The sequence below is a fragment of the Dryobates pubescens genome, chromosome 17, assembly GCF_014839835.1.
Source record: "Dryobates pubescens isolate bDryPub1 chromosome 17, bDryPub1.pri, whole genome shotgun sequence".
NCBI lineage: Eukaryota > Metazoa > Chordata > Aves > Piciformes > Picidae > Dryobates > Dryobates pubescens.
The window spans coordinates 19,489,562-19,514,940 of record NC_071628.1 but is presented as its reverse complement, the minus strand read 5'-3'; the positions used below and the strand labels follow the sequence as shown (position 1 = coordinate 19,514,940).

The 25,379-nt window shown below is 40.0% G+C and overlaps 2 protein-coding genes across 4 annotated transcripts in view; one reads left to right on the top strand and one right to left on the bottom strand.

Annotated features, from left to right (window-relative positions):
* Nucleotides 1–755: 755 nt before the first annotated feature.
* IDH3A (isocitrate dehydrogenase (NAD(+)) 3 catalytic subunit alpha) lies at nucleotides 756–13,798 on the bottom strand. 2 transcript variants are annotated; one of them, XM_054169297.1, is made up of 11 exons: nucleotides 13,668–13,798; nucleotides 11,360–11,422; nucleotides 9,544–9,627; nucleotides 8,156–8,270; nucleotides 7,410–7,597; nucleotides 7,054–7,187; nucleotides 6,302–6,404; nucleotides 6,159–6,223; nucleotides 3,950–4,034; nucleotides 3,326–3,478; nucleotides 756–1,385 (listed from the first exon to the last, which is right to left on the bottom strand). In XM_054169297.1, exons 1-11 carry the CDS (start codon nucleotides 13,692–13,694, stop codon nucleotides 1,302–1,304), a joined length of 1,101 nt encoding a protein of 366 aa, XP_054025272.1. In that variant the 5' UTR covers nucleotides 13,695–13,798; the 3' UTR covers nucleotides 756–1,301. The 2 variants fall into 2 exon arrangements, with proteins under 2 accessions (XP_054025272.1, XP_054025273.1); XM_054169298.1 differs by having other exon boundaries at nucleotides 11,384–11,422.
* Nucleotides 13,799–13,977: 179 nt separating this feature from the next.
* CIB2 (calcium and integrin binding family member 2) overlaps nucleotides 13,978–25,379 on the top strand; it is a 38,102-nt gene continuing 26,700 nt past the window's right edge. Inside the window, exon 1 of one of the 2 annotated variants that reach the window (XM_054168960.1) lies at nucleotides 13,978–14,157. Coding sequence is in view for 1 of the 2 variants with exons in the window: in XM_009911507.2 (XP_009909809.1) it covers nucleotides 19,394–19,444 (51 nt within the window). In the remaining variant the exon portion in view is untranslated. Of the gene's footprint in view, nucleotides 14,158–19,186; nucleotides 19,445–25,379 lie in introns of those variants that run through there. The other variant, XM_009911507.2, reaches the window with a different exon arrangement.

The following is a 25,379-nucleotide window of genomic DNA, read 5'->3' as shown; positions in this document are numbered from 1 at the left end:
TGTTGCTGAAAAATTCATTTTACTTCTGAAACAACCAGCCTAAACAGTCTTAATAGAAAGTAATGAAGGGGAGTAATGTCTATTAATAGAACTAAGCTTTAAGAAGCCTGGTTCTGGCAGTAGGGATAATCCTGTGCTATAATCATGAGTTTTAAAATACACATTTTCTGGTATGGTATACTAATGGAAGCATACCTTAAGACATACAGATCAGAATGACTCATGACAATCTGTATGTGAAGAGAGTGAAAAGAGTTGCCTTTACACCCACAATACTTAGTAAGCAAGTCAAAAATAAGTCTCAGATCCCCATAAATAGGGATGAATTATATTTCTGGAACATAGGCACCAGACCCAAACCTTCAATCTCTCTTACTCCATTTAGGACGAGTCCTTACATTCAGAGTTTCTAGAATAAAATGACTAGTCAATACAGGAAGACACATTGAGCAGACTATGCATAAAAGTACAGCACAAAAAGCATTCCAGCAGAAATCATGAAATATTTAGTATAAAATTTCAAAGTTAATACTTTCCCCTCACAATACATGGCAGAAGTAATTTTGTATAATTTATGCTTTCATTAGTATTCTGTTCTAGTGTGTTTCAGAGAGGAAAACTTGTAAGAATTGTTTTGGTATTTTGATATGAAAAACAATTTTAGTTCAACATTAATTCTCACCCCTTGCTGTTTAATGGTTGTGGGCTTTTTGAAGATACACAAACAGATTAATTCTTGAGATTTCCCCCCCCCACCATGAATCACCAGAGTATCTAAGTGGTTATTTGAATTGATTTTAACATGAAATTGCTATTTTAAATTATTTTATACCCGTTTCTGTTCATGATGGTCATCTTGTGCTATTGTTAGGCTGAAAAACCTATCTTTCATATTACAGTAAGATCAGTGTAGTAGGTTTTAACCATTAGGTGATTTCATGTTTCACAGATTCTGTTACTGGTTTATTTGCATAACTTTTCTTTGTGGAAAGTAAAAACCTCTGGTTGAAATGGGAAATGGTAGACAGTTACAGTGGCAATAAATGAATTCACTTACATAAAAATGTTCACCAGATTGAAAAAATAAATAAATAAGACAAAGCACTTAAAAAATCCACTGAAAGCAGGCACAAGCATCATCTGTAGCCATTTGGATTAAATTTATTAATGGAGAGGCCCTAAGGAAAGTTTGTGCTCTCTTAAGAGACAAGCAAACCATATGCATACGGGTATCAGGTTACATAGAAGGTACTTTGTGTGATGCGTCCGTTCTGAGCCACTGCGAGTAGCAGGAGAGAAGTTTAATCTGTGTCCCGTACTCTGCGGCAGATCTCCTCTGTGAACTCTGAACACTTGGAATTACCTCCCAAGTCTTTTGTCAAAACCTGAATGAAAGAAAGAAAAAAAAGTAGTATTGCTAAAAAATGCTTTGTGGGGCTTATTTCTGAGTAGTTCTACATTGTTGTTCTTCTGTGTTGTGTATGGATACTAAACAGGGATCAGAAGGAACACACCAAGTTGTTTTTCTACATCCCATGTGGCCTTCATCGTAAGCACTGTGCAGACTGAGCAGGTAGAGAAAACTTCAGTGTGAACCTCAAGTATTATGGCACCAGATTTCAACATGATTTTATCTTAACTACAGGAAAAAAGTGTATTTGGCCAAAACTCTCCCAAGTCCCCTGCCCGCATAGTAGTGTAAATAATTAGGTTTTCAGTATGAAGTTTGTCCTTTGAAAATAAAATTCACGTGTGAAAGCTTGGGACAATGGCAGCTAATTGAAATAAAGTTTTACCTTTTTTTTTTAAGGAAGCCTACAGAGAAAAAGCATACACAGCTCTTAATGCTGCATGGTAACAGTTCTTTAAGTTTGCTTAGTTTACTTAAGAGATGGAAAAGTGAAGCGTTAAAAGAAACTTTATAATCAAATATAATTCCTGCCTGGCAGCATGAAAATCATAAAGTACTAAAAAAGTGGGAAGCACTGCTTGCCCAGCCTAGCTAGATTGAAGCAGTCTGGGAGAGAATTTACAATCACTGGTTTTCTCTGCATGTGACATACACACAGATCTTAATTAAATGCCTAGGGTGAAAGAGAGGAAAGGAAGAAATAGCAAGCGTGAGAGGGAACCAAGGTTACCATTTTAAGATCTTGTCATTTTAACTGCATTATGCTTTTTTACCAATTGAAAAATATTTTCTCAGTCATAAGCATATAATCAGAATGCTGTAGGTAGCTATTAATCAAGCAGCCATGTAATAAAACTTACATTGTTATCTTCCATAGAATTACTGACCTGCAGACAGAGGATTTCATTTCCCGAGCAGCAATGAGAATTTAGAGATGCACCTTTTTATTCATTTGTAAGTTTAGTCCTTTGTCTGGTTTTTTAAATTGGCTTTTATACACAGAAAGAGAGCTGCAAACAGACCACTTAAACTGTAACAGCTTATTGTTTAAGCATGTTTATTACTTGTAATTACAAAGCAGCTTCTCAGAAATTCCTGCCCATGATCATCAGCATGATAACCTGACATGAAGCAGCAAGGCTAACTGATAATCCTCCTAAACTTCAGTCTTTGGGATTTTTCTGGCTATGTTGGTTTGAAAAGGTGGATGTCAAGAGTAAATGAGTGAACCCATAATGTTATAAGTAAAAATTCAAGTCATGTTTCAGAGCCTAAGTCTTTCCCACCAGATTATCCTGAGTTTTAAATCTGGAGACCCCTACTGCTGCTTAAAGGAAATCACACACACTCTTAATGGAAGAGTAAGTGCTGATAAAAATTGTTCTTTTGTATACTAAAAATGAGTGAAAGGAGGAAAAAGAAAATAATTGACCTGAAAAAAAAAAAAATGGAGCAGAAGTAATACAGCCAGGATTGAACTGCTATCAACAGAAGGGTGTGATTAAGCCTGTGAAAAATAAATGAGTGTCCTTCACCTCAGGATCTAGATTTAAATCGATATGCTTTGCATGCATTACAAACTTCCCAAGGAAAATAGCCCTAGTTACTGAAACCTCTAATCCCCGTCATGAAAAACAGACATACAGTTTTGAGAGTTAAAAAAGCAGGGGAAAGATAAGATGAGCATTACTGAGACACAAGAAATGCTACAGCCTGCACTTATTACTGAGCAGGGCTGATTTAATACCACCAAAGGTAAAGTAATGACTATCAGAGAAGTACAGTAGCACTGCTCATGACTCAGGCCATCACAGCAGGTCAGCCGCTGTTCCAGTGTTCATGTTCTAAGTTACTTTTTGCTGTCATAGAATACAATTTTAATTCACTGTGCTTATTTGCACACCCTGATATTACCTTTCCATCTTTAATTGTCTCAAAGCAGGCTGTCTCAATTTTTGTGGCATACTTGTGCATCCCCACGTGACGCAACATCATTACAGCACTCAGAAGAAGGGCAGTTGGATTTGCCATGTCTTTTCCTGCAATGTCTGGTGCAGTTCCATGAACCTGGAAACAAATGTGAATGTATGTGTTACGATGCCAATATGCTGTTTACAATGTCCTAAGCAATTCATCTGTATGCAAGCCACCTGAAACATCGCCCTCATGCTCAGGCGTGTTAAAACAGGCCTTTACTACACTGTGATACAGTTAGTAGAAAGGACATAGGAAAGACCAACGCAGTTTAGTGCAAAGGCATCAGAAAGGGGAAACTAGGTCACCTAACTATGCCCTTTAGATTCTGTTTCACAGAGCATATTTATCTTATGAAAAGCAGGGAAAACAAAGTGTCAGTAAAAGGACATGTTAAAAACTATGTGTAATACTACTTCACCACTCTCTCTGGGTGTAACTGCATCATCTTTAGGGTAAAAATTAGTTCTATGGGGACCTTAACTGACAGCCACACTGCATGTCATGGAAAAGTTGTAGATTCTCAAGCTGAGATAAAGTAGCTATTAGCATCAGAAGACTTACTGATTCAAAAATTGCCACTCCATTTGCACCAATATTTCCACTTGGTGTTACTCCAAGTCCCCCAATCAGTCCAGCACACAAGTCACTGAAAAAAAAAAAAGCCCCAAACAAAACCAAAATGAAAACCTCGCAAGTTGTTCCATATACAGGTGTCTTTGCAAGGTATTAAAGTGTATTTGTTTCTCATTTTATTGCAACAAAAATTTACTTTATATACCTGCATAGTCTGAGAATACTGGGAAATAATAAATGCTGTTAGCCGTATTTGAAAATTTGTAGGACTAATAGCAGGAGACAATTTAATAACTGAAAATTAAAAGCAAATTTAAAATACCAGAATAGAGAAGATTAAGACACAGGCACAAATGTACTCACAGCACAGAGTACTGTAGAAGTCTCAAAAACCAGCAGACACTGTAACGTACAGTTCCCTATAACTACCCAGAAGCCTTCTTCCTTCTGAAGAGGCCACAGAGCTACTTTTTATATGTAAAATTCTTCTAAAATATGTGGAATAGTTCTGCTCAAGTAGATGAATTACTAATAGTTCTAAAGTTTATTGCCTGGAGTTTAAGGAACACGTTCCAAGTGACACCAGATGAGCTCTGCCCTGCTCTCTTCACTGGATAGCCCATAAATCACAAGTCTCACATTAGAAGAGCATTAGCTATAAGCAGTTTGCATTTGGTTTCCTCAAAAAACAACATGGGGAAGGAAAAAACAGCTGTTCTTACAGTCACCATACTGTACCCTTGAAGCTGAACATACTGGTAAACAAAGCTCTTAAAACTGGTATTTTAGCACACTATTTTATTGCCCACAACTTAAGGGCTAACAAGCAGGAAAGTCTGGATGACCTTGCAGAGCACTATTTCATGTTGAAGCTAAAAAAAAAATAAAATCTATATTAATTAGCTTTAGTTGTATAAAGTCTGTAGGAAAAGATGGATACTGTCTACATTTGTCACTAAGTATTTAATACTTCAAGAGAATTCCTTCTGTCCAAGAAACCTGTCTGGCATTATGTTCACACTTCTTCAAAAAGTGCTGTGGGTGAGACTTAGAGACAGGGACGTAAGTGCCCTGCTTCAACAAGAGACCCACATTGATTAGAGATGTTTAGAACTACAAAATTCTTTACTTAATTTTTATGAGAACTTTGAAATCAGTGATACTGAACTAGATAAAGTGAGTTGAAATAGTACTGATAATGAGACTCATCTCATTTGATCTCTTTTAGTTAACAGCTACTGTGAGGATGCAACTCTTCAAGCCAGAAGCATTAGTTGGAGTCTGATTTTCCTTAGAGCTGACACACAGTGAGTGCCATTTTAAGAGAGGCTGAACAAGCATTTCTTTACATTTCTTATCTGTACAAAACCAGGAGATGGATTCTAAGATGTAAATAGTTGTTGAACTTTTGAACAAATTTTAAACAAAAATTTAAACAAATTCAGGCTATTTTCTCAATCTCTCCCTAGAGTTGCAAGGTTAGGAGACATAATTTTTCATGCAGCATTTAGCTGAATATACTCTCTACATAAACTTTGTACAGATTGGAAAGTGTGTGCTGATGGATTTTGCCATCAAAACATCATGTACCTCTAATACTGATGTTCAAATATGAAATTTAATTTGAAGAAAAAGAAAAAACACACACACAAAAAAATCCCCAACACCAAAAATAAACCCCCAAACCAAACAAACAATGCCCCCCGCAAACCAAACCAATACATAAAATAGGAGCTGATAGGATATTAACGAGGCCGCACATTTCATTTTTCAGTGACTTAGCAGAATCATTCCAGTGTATGGTAAATGTGCTGTAAACTTCATAGTCCTACAGACATCTTACACAATCTATTTTAGTTCTTACAGTTAGAAAGTTTCCCCCCAGTATCTAAGTAGGTGTTCTTTATTAACATTTAAGACATTAAATCTTTCACACATTTGGAGAAGTTTCTCTCCTGCCCTATCTGAACAACATTCATAGCCTCCAAAAGCAGGCACACAGTCCCTCCCAACAATATGTTAGTAACTGGAGCATGGTAATACCACCCTTTCTTCTCATTTGAAGTCTGATTTATAAAGTTTTAAACTCTGGATGCAAAAAAATCAACCACCGTCTGGCTAGCACATAACCTGAATTACTGTCTGGGGAGTAGCAGTACTTTACATGTTGGATTCATTTGAATTAAAATCTCCATACCTGAGGATGTCACCGTACAAGTTGGGCATAACAAGAACATCAAATTGTGATGGATCTTGAACCATCTAGAAAGAAGTATATTTTCATTAAGGTTAAGAACTTAAGGTGAAAAATAACCATAGTTAAAACATATAAATACTCACATTCAGACACACAGTATCAAGATACATTTCATTAAATTTAATATCTTTACAGTTTTCTGCTGCCTCCCTGCATTTTCTCAAGAAAAGCCCATCAGACATTCTCCTGCAATAAAACAAACAAAAGGATAATCAGTCACTCTAAGAAAGCAATTCTGAAGATCAAAAACACCTGCATGCAATGGCAGTTTAAATTAAGAGTGCAGAAGCTTAATCTGTAGCTAATTATCCCTTATGTTAAATATAAATAAAGTTTGAAATATGTTACAGTCAGAAATTATGCCTTTCAAATTTCCTCCTACAATACTTTTGTGTAAGTAGTTTAACAGGTATACATTAATTCTCAGAATGACTCATTCATTCACAAAAGGTTTACTGAGTGTGCAAAGGTAGTGTTGTGTAATATCATGTGCTATGACTTAGTTCAGTACAAGGTGGCTTGGAAGCTAAAAGACAACAGCCATTTTCATGCTCAATTTTAAAATTTGGCTTCTAGTTAAGTTTTCAAGTAAAAGCTTTGCAAGGGAAGTCAGATTACTACAAACTTACTAATGGAAACAGTACGTTAACTATTACAGCCCTATCAGTACTGGCTCAGGATTGCCCATTTTACTTATGAAGCATTTACTTATTTCCCATTTTACTCACTCCCAGGAGCATCAACAGAAGTTATACATGTGAGGAAGATTAAAAAAATTATTTATAATGAAAGACAAATTACTGTTTGTTGTTCTCAAAATGAAGTGTCAACATACATAATATTTGCCTTGTGCACAGCAGTAACGTGGCTTCTCTGATTATTTCTGGCATACTCAAAAGCAAATTCTGCAATACGCTTACTAGCTTCTTCTGTGATCAGCTTGATACTTTGCACAACACCATCAACAATCTGAAAAGTAAAAATGTAATCTGATTTTCCAAGTCACCATTGTGAATGTTTGTAACACAGTAGAAGAGTTAGGCAGCTTCAACAATGCATTTCACAATAAAGTAATTTTGTAATGGGTAGCACAAACCACCACTGAACCTCATTAGTAGGCCACCGAGATGGGCAGTTTCCGCTCAGGAAACACAGAAAGCCATCAGAGACACTCTGCTTGCAGCAACGTACCACATGCTCAATGCCGCTGTATTCGCCTTCTGTGTTCTCCCGAATGGTGACGATGTTTACATCTGTGTATGGGGTCTTGTACCCCTCAATGGAGACACAGGGACGCACGTTTGCATAAAGGTCAAATGTCTTACGCAGAAGCAGGTTCATTGATGGGTGCCCTGCAGCAATGGGGGTCTTCAAAGGCCCTGAAGGGGAAAAAATGAAAGCAAGAATGAATGTGAAAAGAAACCCCTCCATGAATCTGAGCTGAACCTCTTGGTAAAGTGGAGCTCATACAGAAGATCTCCATGTTCCCACTTAACCTTTGTGCTGAAATGTCAGAGCAGTTCTCTGTGCTATTGAGTGCCACACAGCTGTATTAATCAGCTGTTTAAAGGCCAAATTGCAATCCTTACATGGAACAGGAGCTTTTAGAAAAGGTTCTCTCTGAAAACAACATAGTAAGATGCTATTCATTAGGAATGTAGTTATTGCATACTACTGTGTATCAGCTGCATTAGAAATGCATTCTGCATAAAGTCCAAAGGTTGGCATTCAATCATACCCGCCTCTGGCAGTTCCTAGTTCTACAAGTTACAGACTTGACCTGAAAGGACTGTTTCAAGATTACAGAAGACTACCTGACAGGCTATCCCCTATAATTAGCCATTTGATTGTGCTACAGGTAAAGGACTTTGGCTTTAAATCAGACTCATGATAAAACCAAGAGTATTTAATATCTTCATAGTAACTCCCTAAAGTACCTTTTAATCCCATTTTGTTTTTATCCATGGATTCTTTGGCTTCTGGAGGTATCATCCACTTTCCCCCTGGTCCTTGGATAGCTGTAACATTCCTTTCTTCCCACTGAATAGGAGCCTAAATACATTGACTCTATGTTAGTTTAAACATCATGAGTTTTGCTTTGAGTGTTAACTTCTGTTTCACAAAAAGGTGCATAAGGAATTCTGTCCAGGTCTTCCTAAACAGTTTTCCTCTGGTAAGCAAGAGATGTTTGAACTCAAAACCAAACAATATTCTTTTAAAAACTGTAACTGAGTGACAATGAAGTCGTATGAACAATGTATCATCATAAACTTGAATACCAGAGTGCCTCCCTAGGCATCCTGCACACAGAAATCATTAGAACTGCAATACACATGCTATTTCTTGCAGGCTCTTACAAGACATTTGAAAACTGAATTAATTGAGAACTCACCAGCCTGGAAGACATAAATACATGCTGTCTAACTGAAAATCTGCAGATGTTCCCCAGTGCTTCCAGAATTTGCATTCAGTACAGGAATATTCTAAGTAGAGACAGACCACCACCCATTCCTTGCTTCAGCAAGGACCATAAAGGAGAAGAGACAAGGGCTTTCATAAGCAAACGGAACCAACCTCAGAATAACATCCCAGAGAAGTCCCTTTGAAACAAATAAATCTGATTAAGTATTGCAAACATACACACTGAGGTTTTATTCCTCCATACCTCCTGCTTGACTAGCCAGAAGCAACCAAAACTATGATAAGGTTCTCATATGTAATTACAAAGAAGTTCACTTCTTCCCAGTCTAACTTGGATAGTTTTAAAAGAAAGAGATTATTTCTTGGTGCTGTTACTACTAGGGAACAACTCAAGAGGCTGCTTTCCTAAAGAGCTGTGTGCCCTTTCAAGGAAACATGACAAATTCTGGTGAAGTTCCTCAGGTAGTAAAAGGGGTCCTGGATACACTTCGTTTTCATATCTCTGAAGTGAATGTGGTTAGCAGAGCAGCAGTTTGATTTCTAGGAATAAGCCATTCCTTTCATTCACACTGTCATCACTGGAAGTGATAGCAAATGAACAAACATCCTCTATCACCTTCTCAAGATTGCTACATCATATATGTTGAGTTCATAATTTCAAAATTTAAACACAGCATTTGCTCTCAACTTTCTACTCCTCTGCCAGCTGATGGTTTCAAGCCTTTCCTTGATATCACAACCCGGTCTGTTACTAGTTGAAGGTTCAGACTCTTTCTATTATCAAGAAGTTTTAATAGCTGAACTTCGAAAAGATCAAGTCATGTTTCAAGAGAAAATATTTTTAATATGCCTAGTTTATACTTGTTGTAGCTAAAATGCTTATAGGAAGATAAACGTGACTTACTTTAGCAGCATCAAAGATCTTCATGACTGCAGCAGAAATCTCAGGTCCTATGCCATCTCCTGGTATTAAAGTCACTGTTTGTGTCTAGGTAAAGAAATACCAGTAGCACAACAAATGAGTGCTTGTTTTCTCTGTAGAAAACATTTTCATGTGTTGTAACTACTAGAAAACAAAGTTTCAGTTATAAAATACTGACTGGGAAGAAAAGCAGTAATGGACAAAAGCAAGGATGACCAGCTTGCTTTAAAGGGAGTGTGCAACCATTTGAGAGAATTGTGTGAAAATCTGCCAACTATCTATTCCTGTTTCAGAACACAGAGGTTTAACCTGAAAGGCAGGTTCCTGCTCAGCACTCCTTGAAATGAGTAACCTCAGCATGCTTTCTTCTTGAAATCTGAAGAGGAGATAGTGCCTAGTTATGGCTCTGCTATCATGTGTCTCCAGTATTCTCAACATACTGCTTAATACTGACACATGCTAGAAAAGATTATAAAGTACATTCATCTTAAAAAAATCCCAACTCAGGCATGTCTAAAATTCTCCAGTGAATTCCTAAAAATCCAAGACATGTGTTTAACAATATCAACTTATTTTCCTCCCATAATGTTCTCAGTCTTGTCTCTCTTATCATCATCAAAACAGATGAAATAAAGTACACAGCCCAGGGTCAATGAGTAATAGGGAAAGAAAGTACTCTGCTTTATTATGTTCACTATTCTAATCATACATGCCCTAGCTTTTATGTCCCATTTAGAGATTTTCCCAATGGATTTGCAAGGGCTGATAAAGATCTACAAAAAAAGGCAGCTCAGGTAAGAGCATTATTTGAAAAATCCCAATTAAAGTCTATTCACAAGATACATTTCCATCCTTCTCCACACAAAGCATTCAGAATTTCAATATATACAGACTGATATTTTAACTGAGCTGAGCTGAAGAAGTTCACTGTGCACCACAAAAGAAGCAGAGCTTCAAGTAAAAACAATGCTGTTGAGCAAGCAACTGGAACTGATGGAATGCTTCAACATTAGTTTTGTGCTGTCTTGCATTGTTGCTTTGTAGCACAGCAGGACGCCACCTGTGACAGCAAATGTTTCATCTAAAACACTAATATGGTATAAAATGAACCAGAGGTGCCTTAACCTTCAGTTTCTTTTCTACCTGCTGCTAGCCTTTTTCTACCCTTCAGCTGTTGTACCTGTTGTTCAACAAAACATATAATTAAAAGCCACACTTCCTCTTCAAAATCATGAGCTGCTTAAGGGTGCATGCAGCGCTGCTGAGCCCCGCTTTTGCCTGAGCAGTTTTCAAGGCCTCCTGAACTGAAAACAAAAGGCCCATGGGCACTTCAAACATCTACACACAAAGAAGGTAAAACATTTACAAGGAAATACAGTCAGTGTCTAAGGAGGGCCTTGAAAAGGCACAACTTGAGATGCAAGGTATTCTAAAAGCAGCAGTAAAGTAAATCTAATGCTTGGAGGAAAGTCTGCAAAAAAAAAAAAAAGAAAATTAGAAGCTTCTCAACAATTTCTATTTGCCCATTTCCACATGAGTTTAAGGAGACTGGCTTATGTCCATATTTTCTAAAAAGTTTTCATGCCACTTCTATCTTTTGCCAGGGCCTTCTGGATTATTGTTTAATATGCAATTGCTGAACTAATTAACAATCTAATTCCAGCATGGCATTTAGAGCATATATGTTCACTTGTTTTGGCCTTATTTTAGGGGGGAAAGTAAGAACAACAACAGTAATTTTATAACCCCTTTCTTGAGAAACTTCTTAAAAGAAAAAGAGTGGTACTATTATACTCACAGCACTAACAAAACTTCTGGTCACCTGTTTTTGGTTTTTGAAAGCACCTAGCAACCGAGAAACCTGCAAGAACATAAAGTAAATATAAATGTGAAACAAAATAACAACCAAAAAGATGTTATTTTACCACACAAATGGGATTTTGAAGAGCTAGCAAATCTTGATTTTAAAATTCCTCTCTCAAACTAGCATAAAACTCCAGCTGAAACAAGAGTAACACTTTCCCAAGCTGCTCTCTGACATTCTGTGCACTGACACCTCCTGGGTATTCTTAGCACAAGGTGAACCCAGGACAGTGGCGCTGTTCAGCCCTACTCTCTTATGCTGCCCTATGGTGAGGTAAAGTCACAGCACAGTAACCTCAGTCCTTACAAACTGCACGTTTGCAGTAATGTTGCAGTAACTCTTAACTAAACAAATTACATGATAAGGATTAAGATTCATGGAAAGCAAAGTGAAAAAAACAGACACTTTGACTAACAGTTAGGTGAACAGTACACATTTTAGGTAATGTTTCCAAAACTACTTTGCATTAGTGTCACTTCCTCCACTCAAACTGTGGTGGAATTTTTAATTCCACCTTTTACATCTGTAGGTGTTGTACCACTGCCTTCTGCATGCCTGTCAGTTTTGCAAAAGCTTGACTGAAATGCATGTTAAAGGGAAAAAAAAAAAATAATCACCATAGCAACAAGTCTACACAACATAGTCCAAGAACTACACTTTCTAACATCTGAATATTCTAAACTGGCTTAAGCTTCAAAACTGGGATATGTCAGCTTGTGCTCTTGTCTAGCTGAGCACGATGAACAAAACTTCCAATTATATCAGTATCAATATTTAACTGCTGAAAAATCACAGCCTTCCAGTCCTACCCTCCCCTCTGGGACTTGTTATGCCTCTGTGACTTAGGAGTCTGAAGACTTTAAGTGCCACCAAACTTATGCTGTGTAAATTCTAACATACTCATCTATGTTGTCTCTCTGCAGCGAGCAGCCTAGACAGCAATGTATTGAGCAGTTTGTATTCCTCTTCTGTCCAATTTGTGTTTCTCCCTTTACTGATGTAAGCCCAAAGGTAGCTGTACAGCAAAAGGGATACTATTTTGGCACTAATAGGAACAAGAAACACCACCATTCTCATGTGGAAAAAGTAATTTAGACTACAATTTATTTTTACTTGTAATCCAACATGAGATGTGCAAGGTCATTGCACCAGGTAGGCAATGTTTACCCTATGAAGCCGTATCTTTCAGCCACCAGCTGGAGCAGTTAAAGTGGAAGCTGACTATAAGTACCCTCCCAGTACAGTTCCGGCAAGGCGAGTCAGGATTCACATTCCATAGTGGAGGAAAAGGAACCATCTGTCTTGCCAGAAATCCCGTGCCTGGTACCGTATACTTAAGTTCAACATCTGTAACACTAGGAAGAGAATGAGGCTAAACAAAATAGGCCCACTCTGAGTTCAAAGTCATGAGCCCAGATTAACCCATGACAGTTCTTCCGTATTCTAGCAGATGGGTGAAGAGAGGCTTGATGACTTAAATGCCAGTGTGTCATTATTAAAGACGCAGAAAAAAATACTCATTTGCTCAAGGCAAAAGCAGCAGTGTTTCCGTGACAGCCCCGGGCCAACGGCTGCGTTTCAGAACGGTTCCCAGCCGGTAACCCCCCAAAGGACAGGTAGAGAGACAAAAAACAATCGAACTGGGCCCAGAAGCTGTGTTTTTTCTCCAAAAAAACACGGCAATGGCTGGTACCGCAGGCTCTTGTCAGGAGTGACGTTTTCAGCCGTCATCGTTTGAAGCAACGATCCGTTAGTCCCACTTGGGGCCCTGGCTGCCCGCAAGTGTAGCCATACGCCTTCGACCGTTGCCGCCTGAAGGATGATACCCGCTCCGCGGCCTGACAGTGACGAAGGGCCCTGTTGCCGCCGTGACCTCTACGGCGCGACCTCCCCGCCAAGCCGCCGCCGTCCTCCCACCGGGCGCTCGCGGGCAGCAGAGGCCGTTTGAGTAACGGCTCGCCGTGGACCCTTCCCGCCCCCGCCCTGCGAGTCCGGCCCGGAGAAAGGACAGAGCAAGCCCCACGCCACAAGACCGCCATTCGGCTGCATGTCCTACGGCTCTCCGCCCCTCGGGAGTGCGGTCAGGGCCCGCCGGCACCACGACCTTGCGGGTTGCGGCCCCCCACAGCAGCACCGCCTCAGGCACCAAGAAGCAACCGCCGTGTCCAAGGTCACAGGCCCACCCCGGGCAACTGCTCGCCCCAGGGCGGCGCGGGGAAGGGACTTGTCCCCCGTCGCTTACCGTAGGCATCCACGCGGCTGCAGCCATGATGCGCCCAAGCACCGCAGCTCACTGACGCCCGAGAACACCCGCCCTCGCCTTGAGGCCGGAACCGGCGCGCGGAAAGCAGCACGCCCCGCCCCGCGGCCGTGAGGCCCCGCCTCTGGGAGCTGCCGCTGCGGCAGCGCCGGCTCCTCAGCTGGCGTACACCGTTACCTGGGCTGAGCTCTCGGCAGCAAGGCTTTTCCCTTCTGTGCCTGCTGGGGGGTATCTCTCTGCAGGCCGATGGTGCTGCCCTTGCACTGTGTGGCGGGAAGCATACCCCCTTCTCCCCCGACCCCAGCAACCCACTGAAGTAGGGCGGGAAGCGCTCGCGGCTGCCCGCCACCGGGCCGGCAGCCTTGGGGAGCCATCGCTGAGCCATGGCGCAAGGGTGGTCTCAGCCCGCTGCCGCCGGAGGACGGAATCCGGCGGGGAGCCGCAGGGAGCCGCGAGTGTGGTGTCTGAAGAGGTACCGTTATGGCATCTACGTAGGGACAAACAAAGGCATTTTTGAAAGCGGTCTTCAATTTTGAAGCTTTTGATACTTGTATAAAAGGTCATATTCTCCATCTCGGTCGTTTACAGGTGAAAAATAGTTGCCATTAAGGAAGAAGAATGTCAGGTATTTGTTGCAGTAGAGAAACATGCACTTTGAAGTGTCAGACAAGAAAGCCATTGAAATAGGGGCAGGTGAAAATGAGTTTTGCCTTATTTTTTTTGAGGTACTTGTCTCATTATTTTAAAATCGTTGATGCTCCTGTATGTCATTTTTAGGAATCCACTTAGGCCCACTTAGGCTGTGGCTATGGGAGGCCTCAGGGTGTGGAATGCCCCATCATGAACTGCACAGAGCAAAGGGGACAACACTGCTGTCAGGATAAGTAAGAACTGAAGCAGCTATGGGAAAGTCCCACCCAAAGCAGTTAAGAAATGCTTTTTCTTCTGTATGCTTAAGGGTGGTAAAGTAGCTTGGGATGTTCTTGAGAGTAAAGGCAGTTTGAGGCTAGGCCTCTGGGAGTAATGGTTTTATTTGACTCAAAAGATCTTCCTGTCTGTGAAATGGTGGTAATCCTGGTGCTAATCCACCTTTTGTGTGGGCTGCTTAGATGAACAGCATTGCAGAGACTTTCTTATGACCTGATAGGCTCTGCTGTGTAAAACAATGGTGTAATATGTCCTGGAAGTTTAAATTCAAAAGACAACAGGTCTCTGATTTGTGTCTTAGAGGATGATAAGACCAAAGGACAGGATGGGTACCATCCAGAAGGACAGGCTGGAGAACTGGGCTGAGATGAATCTCAGGTTCAGTAAGGCAAAGTGCAAGGTCCTGCACTTAGGTTAGGGCAATCCTCAATATCAATACATGCTGAGGGATATGAGATTGAGAGCAGCCCTGCAGAATAGGACATGGGGGTGCTCATGGATGAGAAGCTGGACATGAGCCAACAATGTGCACTTGCAGCTCAGAAGGCCAATGGCATTCTGGGCCACATCAAAAGAAGTGGGGCCCTCAGATGGAGAGGGGCAATTCTGCCACTCTGCTCTGGTGAGGCCTCCCCTAGAGTGCTGTGTCCAGCTCTGGGGCCCCTCACACATGAGAGAGATAGACTTGCTTGAGTGGGTCCTGAGGAGGGCCACAAAGATGATCAGAGGGCTGGAGCACCTCTTCAATGAAGACAAGCTGAAAGAATTTGGGCTCTTCAGCCTGGAGAAGAGAAGGCTCCAGGGAGATGTAATTACGTTTCTGTATCTGAAGGGGGCCTAGAGGAAGGTTGGGGAAGGAGTGTTTAGTAGGACTTGCAGTGATAGGTCGAGGGGCAATGGTTTGAAACTGGAGCAGGGTAGATTTAAATGGATTGTAAGAAGGAAGTTCTTTACAATGTGGGTGAAAAAATACTGGAAACAGGCTGCTCAGGGATGTGGTTGAGCCCTGTCGCTGGAGATATTCAAGATCAGACTTGATGTGGCCCTGCAGCCTGATCTAGTTGAAGGTGTCCCTACTGCCTGCAGGGGGGTTGGGCAAGATGCTCTTTAGGAGTCCTTTCCAAGCCAATGCAATCTGTGAATCTGCCATTAACAGTGGCTGCTTTGGATCTGTTCTGAGAAGGGCTAAACAACACAGTAAGAAAACCATCAGTAGTTATTTTACCTAGAAAAAAAAGATGCCTACGTAGAGATAGCCGCAGCTTCTTTTTCCTAGTGATTGCTGTATTGAGACTCTCTGTTATATTCAATTGTTGTATTCAGTTTAGTCTGCTTAGGAAATAATAATACTTAGCACTGTCTTGTGTAAAGCATCTTCTTTTAAATGAAGAGTAATTTTTACTTGATTTATTGTGGATAAATTATGCATAACGAAACGCAGTGATAAACCTCCATCTTCTAAGATAGTTTGTTGTATTAAGCTAGATAGATAAGATCATAAACCCCAAAAATTTGGCATAAGTTTTCCCTTTCTGATTGTTTTCTTCAGCATGTAAAAAGTTCTCATCTATCATAACAAATGGAATTGAGTCAGATAACCACCATCTTTCATGGGTTTGAGGGCATCTTTCACAAGGTCTTTTTTTTTCATTCATAAGATAGGCCTGAGTCCCATGAAGCATTCTCTGATAGATTAGCACGTCCAGGTACATTTTGTGAGGTTTAAGCATCCTCCTGTCACTCGTGTTGGAAAAGGAACTTTTCCATTCATTGCAGTAGTGTCTAACTGTCCTTTTCACTTACTTCAGGATTTCTATTTTGTAACCATGTATTTGCAGTTCATTTTTTATTTATAGTTTGCAGTAACTATTGAGTAAGAGCCAGGTTCTGACAGTTCATGTAGCGTATTACAATGGTAGTATTTCGTAGCTCCGTAGCATCTTTAAGGGGCTTACAATTGTTTTCATTGTTTTAGCTCCACAGTACCTATTGTAAGTGAACATTATTATTCCCCATTTCATTCAAGTGAATGAAACGAGTCCCAAAGACTCAAGGGGAATTTCTGTAGCATCAGTAGAGGACAGAATTTTCCCTTTTCTTTGCAAGTAATGATCATTGTTATGCTTGATATAGAAGGGGGCCCGAACAACTCAGAGGAAGTGGTGACACAATAAATGTACAGGCAGCCCTTCTGGATTAAAACTGTTCTTTTTTGCTAATAATCTGCAAGGAAGCATCTGTGTGGGAGAGAAAGTGTTGGAACATCTGGTGTAGGGGGCATGGAATTTTGCAAGTTCTTTTTTTTCCCAGTTAAAAGTTGTAGTGAATGGGCTTGAGCAGTGAAGGCTGTACAGAGATGACTTGATTGTTAAAGTCTATGTGGATCCTCTCATTAACAAGTACATTTATTTTGGTTGATAATAGCTTGACCTTCCTTTGATAAGAGTTTTGTGGTTAAACCCTAGTGAAATTCTCACTGCATAATTTAAAGAGGCAATTTAAGGCAGCATGACCTGTCTGTTGGAGGTTATTAAATTTGCACCTCTACCAACAAATCGGAGCACAGTCACTTGTAGTAGCCATGGCTACAGTTCAGAGCAGGAGGCTTGGCACTGAAGGGGACAGGGAATACTAGTGTGGGTTGTTCCGCTGCCTGAGCTGGGGGCTGTGGAAACAAGTCCCTACAGCTGTGGCCAGATGGTGCCCCAAAGTGGGACCTGAGTTATTTCAGCTGACAGCCATCTTGCTGTAAAAGGTTACATCTAGTGTACATGGTTGAGAGTATTTGCAGCTCCATGAATTAAACTTTTAAAGCAGATGAACAGTGGCTACTTAACCATGTTCTCTGGAATAATGGATACTGTAATGGCAATACTATAGTATGTTTACTGCCCTCCTTAGTACGCTTTTTTTGCAGCTGATTGCAAGATATGTGGTATGTGTTGCTAAGTAGCTTAAAATCCCTTTCTTTGGCAAACAGTTTAGAGAAATTCAAATACAGCAAAGTGTGATGAGAGGTCAGCTATTGCTGTGCACACAGAAAAGTATTGATTTGTTGCAGTAACTTGCATTGCTTAACACCCAACTGGCAAATAAAACTAAACATTGATAAATACAAATAGAAGTGAAAAAGAGCAAACTGGTGAATTTTCTGATCTTTGATATGTACAAACAGGAGTGAGAAAGAGTCTGTATGTTACGTTATTTTAAATTGTACCCACTTACTATATGAAGATAATTATGCAGTGAAATACAATTACTACTACAGAATGCTAGAGAAGAGCTAGCTAGTGTAGTAGAATCCTCAACAACCAGTATTTGAGTCGTCTTTAAAATGTGAGGATCATTAGAAGTGGTAGGTAAAAAGCAGATGTTCTCCAAGTGTTTTATTAAACATATTGTCTTGTACAACAATAACAATGATCATTGGCAGAGCTGTAGATAAAGTAGGAATTTTATGTGATATTTTTAAACCTCTCCCATTCCTCTGTGTACAAACAGGAAGTGAGCAGTCCAAAGAAACTTAGTCCTAGCAGATTTGTCCTCCCTGTTCCCATCCTTTCTTGCTCAATCATCCCTGGGGGTGTTCAAGAGGAGATTGGACGTGGCACTTGGTGCCATGGTCTAGACAGGTTGGACTTGATCCTCGAGGTCTCTTCCAACCTTAGTGGTACTGTGATACTCTAACTGTCCTCCTGCCAGTGTTGCAAGTGCCTGTCCTTCTGCAGATGTTAGGTAGTATGCATTTGTTTATGGATTTATTCTTTTTTCCTGGCTACAGTTTTCTTACACGTTCTTCTGTTTATTTATTTATTTAGTTCAGTTTTCCTGGAAACGGGATGGGATTGTATTCCTTCATAAACTGGACTGTGAGCCCTCTGGTGGTACTTTCTTTTCTACCTGTGCTGTAGGCTGTGCTAACTTTCCAGCTCCGCTCGCTTGAGCCAAAGGAGTCAGATTGAGGTCTATTTCAACTACTTTCATTTTCCTGATAGTTTTTTATTTAATCAGTGTGAGATGGAACACTCGCTTTCAATGGCATACCTGGGAATTTGGCACCTCTGTCAGTGACCTCGCATCCTTGGTAATCGGGGTTGGTGACAGCCGCGGTGCAGACGTAAGGGTTCATTGGGGAGCCCCTGCGGCTTCTGGTGATGTTGTGCGGACGCTGGGCATCCCGACGTCTCCACTCAGCCGTATTTAAGGTTGTCAGCAGGGCACAGGCCAGAAGCAGGCAGTGTCTAGGCTGCGCTCACACCTGCCGGGAGCCCGCTGCCGCCCCGTGTGCGCGGCCGAGCCGTGCCCGCTGGGTCGGCCAGTGGGGGGTGCAGCGCGGCTGCGCTGCTCAGCGCCGCGGACTGACGCAGAGCTGCTCCGGAGCGGGAAGGTGCCGAGCAGCAGCGCCTGCACTTGCCGAGCGCACAGCGGGGCAGCAGGGAGCTAAGGCTGCTAGGACCGCCTGCTCTGGGTCTGTGTAATAAAAGCTCCGATCGCCTCTTGGGAGAGCATCTGTAAAACGGGAGAATGGTATCACCGTTTTTGGGTGATACGGGCTCGGGATTTTAACGCTTTCTTTCCCGGCACATTGAACCCTTTGCAAAGATTTCCCAGTGCTGCGTCCTCGCTTCTTGGAGAGGTACAGTCGAAACCAGTTCAATGCAGGCTTTGGGATTTTTTCAGCACATTGCTGGATTATACCTGCTCTAAATGCCTACAATACAGAGGAATCCAGCTGCTTCCAATGGGATGCATTTGCATAGAGGAAGAATTACTCAATTAAGATGGGTAATAAGCAAACGATATTTACTGATGAACAGCTAGATGCCTACCAGGTAAGACACCTTACTTTTCATTATGGAAAGGAAAAGAATAGTCATCATGTTTGTGTGGTGGTTGGGATTTTTTTGTTTGTTTTGCTTGTTTCCTACATGCATGTGTTCTGTGGTTCCTTCCAGCAATTGTAACAGTGTTTTAGGACTGGGTTGTTGAATATACCCTTCTTTCGATTCGGGGAAAGGAGTCAAATCCTCAGTGTCTGGACTAGGAAGCAGGATAAAGGCTGTGACTAGCTGACAATGGGAGTTTTCAGTAGAATCTTTCTATTGAGAGTTTCATAAAAGGGAAAGTGTACCAATAGCCTCTTTTTGTCTCCCTGATACCTTTGCTGGCAATAGAGGGGAAAGGCAAAAAAAGATCAAACAGAAAAGATCTTGTCTTATTTAACTTTTCTAATGATAAGTAACAGAAATATGCTCACTGTAATTCTAGAATAGGTATCGTTCTGCTTGCATCCACTCCTGGATGGCAGTTTCTTACCTTGACACAAGAAGTATGCATTTTAACTCCAGGGATATCTTGTTGACACTCTTTCATTTACCTCGCATCAATTGAATTTTTTATATGGTAAAAACATATAATAGTTTTCCCAGCTTTCAATTACATTACAGCATACTGCATGTCTTACTGATGTGGCTTGCAGCGAGCTCTCTGCACAGTGGGCATCTTGGAGAAGTTTCTGACAATACCATGAGACAACATATTGAATAGAAGTATTCTGAAGCAGGAGACAGCTGACACGTTGTGAGATACAGACAGGACTGGCTGCATTGCTTTCTTCCATTATATGAAGTGATAAATTAACAGTGCAGGAAATGTCCATTTATTCTATCTCCTGATAAATCAAGGGACAAATCCAATGCATGCAAAAGTGAACAACCTTCTTTTTATTTTCAGAATCTGTAACTCAAGCTCTTGCACTAAACACTATGATTTAAAATGCTACTCCCCCCACCACCCCAATTTACTGCTATCATGGACTTCTCAAAGGTGTAGATATTCAGCCATGGAGAGTCAGGGTAGGAATATATGCTAGAATTCTTGAATATGTTGACCCATCCTGAAAATAAGGCATAAAGTAAATGCTCTTAGTAAGTTCCCAGCCTTTTCCTTGTTATGGTAGGAAATGTGAAAATGGAGCTTAATTCCCGCTTTGTTACACATCTCGCCAGCAGTATGTCATTGTAATACATTAGTCTAAGTTAGTTGTCTTAGACTTAGTAAGATCCAAAAAACCTTTTTACATCCTGATGGATGGGCAAGAGGGAAGGATCTGTAAAACACTGGTGTCTGTCTTCCTATTACCAATAAAAGTGAACACAGAACAGAGCCCAACTGCAGTGAAACAAAACAAAATCCAAATGCAATTAATGTTATCTTCATGGCATAAACTGGCAAATGCAAGAGCTGAAATGTCATCCCTAATTCACTACTCTTCATGTAAAAATTGCCTTTCTCTAATGGCTTTTGCAGCCCCTGCCTTTCATAATGCTGGGTAATTGATCTCAAAGCCTGGCAGTACTGAGGCCCAGTGGATTGTGCCAGCCTACGGGATTTCTCTGTTACAGGCACACTTGTGGTTCATTAGTTTAGTGTTAGATAGTTTTTGACTAGTAATATACACATTATGTATGGGAAGTACAATACAATAACAAATTTCAGGACAACAGCCTCCAGAATTTGTCAGGAAGGAATATTAGCCCTCATGGAATGAGCAATCAGATGAAGTCCTCAATCTGATAGTGATTTGCCTCTGATATTTTAGTTATTGCATGCCTCTTGGATCTTCTAAACAGAGAAATTCTGAGCTTGCTGCAGTAGCCTTCCACACAGAGCTCTTGCCTCTCCACTGCCTTCTGGGGCAAGACACAGTTGCTGTAATACAGCCGGAGCTAACTTGGAATTTGCTATCTCAACTCTCATTTTGTCATTTATGGAATTCCTTCAGAACAGAAAAGGGGAGAATGGGTAATAGTTCCTTAGGTTTTAAAATGCAGGTCTTTCATTTTTTGACTCAGCAGTTGGGTTCTCAGGTCCTCAGACCAAAGGTAAACCACTTTGTACCAGGGTCCTCTTTGCAACAGTCTGTTATGCATGCCCGCAACCCCAGTGTGCAGTCAGGCAGTATCAGTGTGGCTGAAGCAAAAAAGTCAGCTTAATCCTTATTGTGAAATGGCTGGGTTTCTTTTTGTTTTGTTTTGCTTTTTTTACTTTGCCACAAGTCTGTTAGAAGGCAGTCCACAACCTCATTCTAGTCATGGTTAGATTTATAATTTCTTTATTTGAACATATTTCTGGGCATTGTGTTATCTGTAACTTCCACCATTTTTGTCTTTCACACAAATTGTTCTGAACCTAAAATGCTACTTTAGTAGTGAAATTTCTTTCTTTCTTTTTTTTTTTTTCCCCCCCAATTTTTAAAAGCATTTGTTAAGCATAGGAAACACTGCAATGGAAAAGTGGGAAATGAATATCCTTCAAGTACAATAAAACCACATATAAGTGGCTTTGGTTCTCAGGAGTAAAGAATAAGCAGCAGAAAAAAGACCCGCTTGAAGAGCTGGCATACAGAAATCTCAGATCATTAAAATATTATATGAATGAGATACTTTGACCTGATTTGATTTGTCTAAAGCATTCTGAAATGCCCATGTGTAAAGATATATATATGTTTTTTTTGGCAGGCAAACTGTCGAACAGTCACCTTTTAGCAGAACCTTTACTTTTAAATGGAATATTTGTAAATCTGGTCCCCCTCAAGATGACCTCCATGTGTTTTAACAGCTGAGTGTTTTAAATGCTTTTCATTAAGTCTGGAGATGGGTGGCCAGTTTGTAAAAGGGATGCATAACAGGACTTTTCCCTCCCTCCCCCCCCAAAAAAAATAGGTAGAAGCAAATTAAAGGCTAAAAAGCTGCAAACACCTGGTCATGTCTGCTGTTGTTAAGATGGCATCACCTATTTTTAAGTTAGTGTTCTAGTTGACAGCTTATAAATTTTCATAAGCTCAGGGAAATGTTTTGGAAAGCAGGCTTTAACACATTCATTTCCTCACTGAGATTCACCTCACGTAAAGTTGGCCTTGTAAGAAAAGGCATTCTGGGGATGATTTCTTCCTTAGAATGCATGACAGATTTTTTTTGGTTGGTTTGGGTTTTTGTGATTTTATATTTTTTAATTTTTTTTTAAACATTAAATGCAAAACCTAACCAAGCTCTGACAAGGGAACAGGTAAGTATTAATCAGCAAGAAAGAGATAGTCTTTCTAAATCAAAGAACTTTCTAAAATTAAGCTTTTACAAGTTACCTACAGCTTTGGAGGTCAGGTCTCATAATGAGAAAAGAAAATGAACAGGCATTTTATATTTCTGTACATTTTTACAATAGAAAATGCAAGTATATGATAATGCAACATCAGAGCCATATGTTGGCCTCAGTGCCCTGCATTTCTGACTGGGAGAGTTATACTAAGCAGGAAACGCATAGGGGCTGTGCTAGGACATGGACAAAGTACTGCACTGTTCAATTAATCTTGTTGCCTTTACTGGGACTACTCAGATAAGTGGTCTGAATTTGATAAAAGTTTGATTCTAATTTTTTTTCTGAATAGACACAACGCACTGCTATTTTATGTGAGATGTTAATGGGTTTATTGCAAGCCATTTCTGCTTGAGCTTGTTTATTAATGGGATTGTTTACACTATTTCCTGTAGCATCAAAACAAACTAATGTTTATCCTGGCTATCTTATAGGCACTATTGCAATAACACATAGTAATATGAAATAATGACTTGCTTCTTTTACACAAGAATTTACCTATTACTGAGCTAACTTTTCAATACAAAAATCCAGTCAAGATAAGATTTTAACTCTACTGCACAAGAGTTATGTGAAGTCAGATGAAACAAGTTACGTTATGATTTGTCAAGAAATGCCATTTTAAAAGTCAGACTAGGTCATCAAGCTATGTTTTGATTTAAAAAGCTGTGCTTGAGTTAGTCAGGATCTCTGATGAAAATGAGCCCTTTGCAAGAATACAAAAAGTGCATTCATGAGGATCTTCTCTGAAAAGTATTTTCAGTTTGGTAGAGTATTGCTGTTAATGTGCAAATTTAAGCAGCAAAATAACAGAGCAAGGCTTTTGTGAAATTATCCTTGAGTTGGGTTCTAGTATCATGTTACCACTTGGTGCTTGTATAAATTGAGCAAAATTATTTTGTTGAGAGTTTGCTCCTCAGCTCTTGCTAATGTCTTAACTGTTTCACTGCTGTTTTGCAGTGTAAATAAATGCACTGGCTCTCCTAGCTGCAGATTTTTCCTGAAACTGTGGTACGGTAGTTCTGAAATATATGTGACTACAAATAAAGATAGGCTGGATGGTAGAATCTCCATTGCCATTCTGAAGCAACCAACGTTCTTAAAGATAAAAGTCCATATACAAATACTGATATTAATGCAGATACTAAATCTGACAGGGTTGTTTTACTGTTTAAATCTGCATTTATTGAAGTACTTGAACAGCTTCGCAACTTAAGGGCTGGTGCTAGTCTCGCTGACTTCTAGTAGCTGCTCATACATATACAGTGCTGAAAATACATTAATAACTTGCTGACTCAGCTTTGCATAAATCCTTATGCTAGGCTCAATTGTGTGTTAACTAGAATGAAAGTATTGCTTCCATAAATTATCAGAATAGAATTAATAAAATAGATCTGATTAAAAAATCCATTTGCTTCTTCCCAGCACCTTTTAATTTAGAGTTTTTTTTTTTGTTACTTCATAGGATGATGTTTTTATGGTTTTGATTAAATGTTCTCCCACACATTTTATGCTTTTAGTACAGTCCAAAAGATAATTTGTGATTTTAAAAAATGAAACCTCTGAAATAATTTGTTTAAAATGTTAATACTTTAAAATGTTGCAGCATTTAGTGCTTGTATTAAAAGCTACTCGGTAAGATAGCTGTGTGAATCTAATCTCTTTTACTTGAGGATATTGTCAAAATTCCTATTAGTCATTGGTTTACTTTGTCTGTGGCTTGCTGGCTTTTGGTTGAGACTTTTTCTAATTCAGAGTGATTTTTGAATTGATAAGACTGGTTTATATTCTTTCCTTGTTTGTAAGAGTTTCTAGTGGAGCCCCTGTGAAATTAGCCATAAAAAGATAAAATTTTACATGTATTTTCTTAGAGGAGAAATATGCATTTAATGGGTTTAAGAAGTACTATTTCACAGTGGCTTTGCATTCTTGAGCCTTGCTGTTCTTTGATTCTGCTATTCCTTTCTCCAGTTTTCCATCTCTTCTGCCAAGAAGCGTGTTGCTCATCTATGTAAAATGAGTTCTATTAGAAAGCTGTACCTTATGCCCAGTGATACTTGTTTCCCAAAGTAAAAAGTGGTGATCTTTCAGTCAGTAGATTCTGCCATTCATAAACTGCACGCTGTGCTGTTGTTGGCCATAGATCTAACAGAACAAATGACACGTGGTCTGGCTCTGGAGCCATACCTCTTGTTACACTCTGTATGTACACTTTGTCTGAAGTCCAGTATCAGCATTCTCAGTATAGTTATCATGGTTTTTGTTCAAATTCTGTAGAATTAAACATAAAGCAGAACTGCACTAGGAGTTTGCAGTGAGGTCTTACTAACTGTTGGAGAAGGTAGTGGATCACCATGTTTCAGTCTGTTTCTGTTTTGTCCTAAACCTACATACACCTGACACAAGAAATCAAATAGAACTCTGCTACCCTGTACATTCTGTGCTTCTATAAGATAAATTTTAAGAGCAGAGGCTATTAACCCTACTTCACAAGCAATGTTGAGTGACTTGCAGAAAATGAGTGACTTGGAGCCAAGAACAAAGCCACCCACAGAACCAAAGGGCCTCAGCTATGTGACTCGTCTCTGCAAAACATTTTAAGGACCAGTTAAA

Excerpts from the sequence above, each read along its gene's own strand:
- IDH3A (XM_054169297.1), bottom strand. The coding sequence starts at position 13,694 with ATGGCTGCAGCCGCGTGGATGCCTACG. Across the intron at positions 11,423-13,667 it reads CAGCCGCGTGGATGCCTACG|GTTTCTCGGTTGCTAGGTGC; the intron begins GTAAGCGACGGG and ends ATGTTCTTGCAG. Across the intron at positions 8,271-9,543 it reads AGATCTTTGATGCTGCTAAA|GCTCCTATTCAGTGGGAAGA; the intron begins GTAAGTCACGTT and ends CAATGTATTTAG.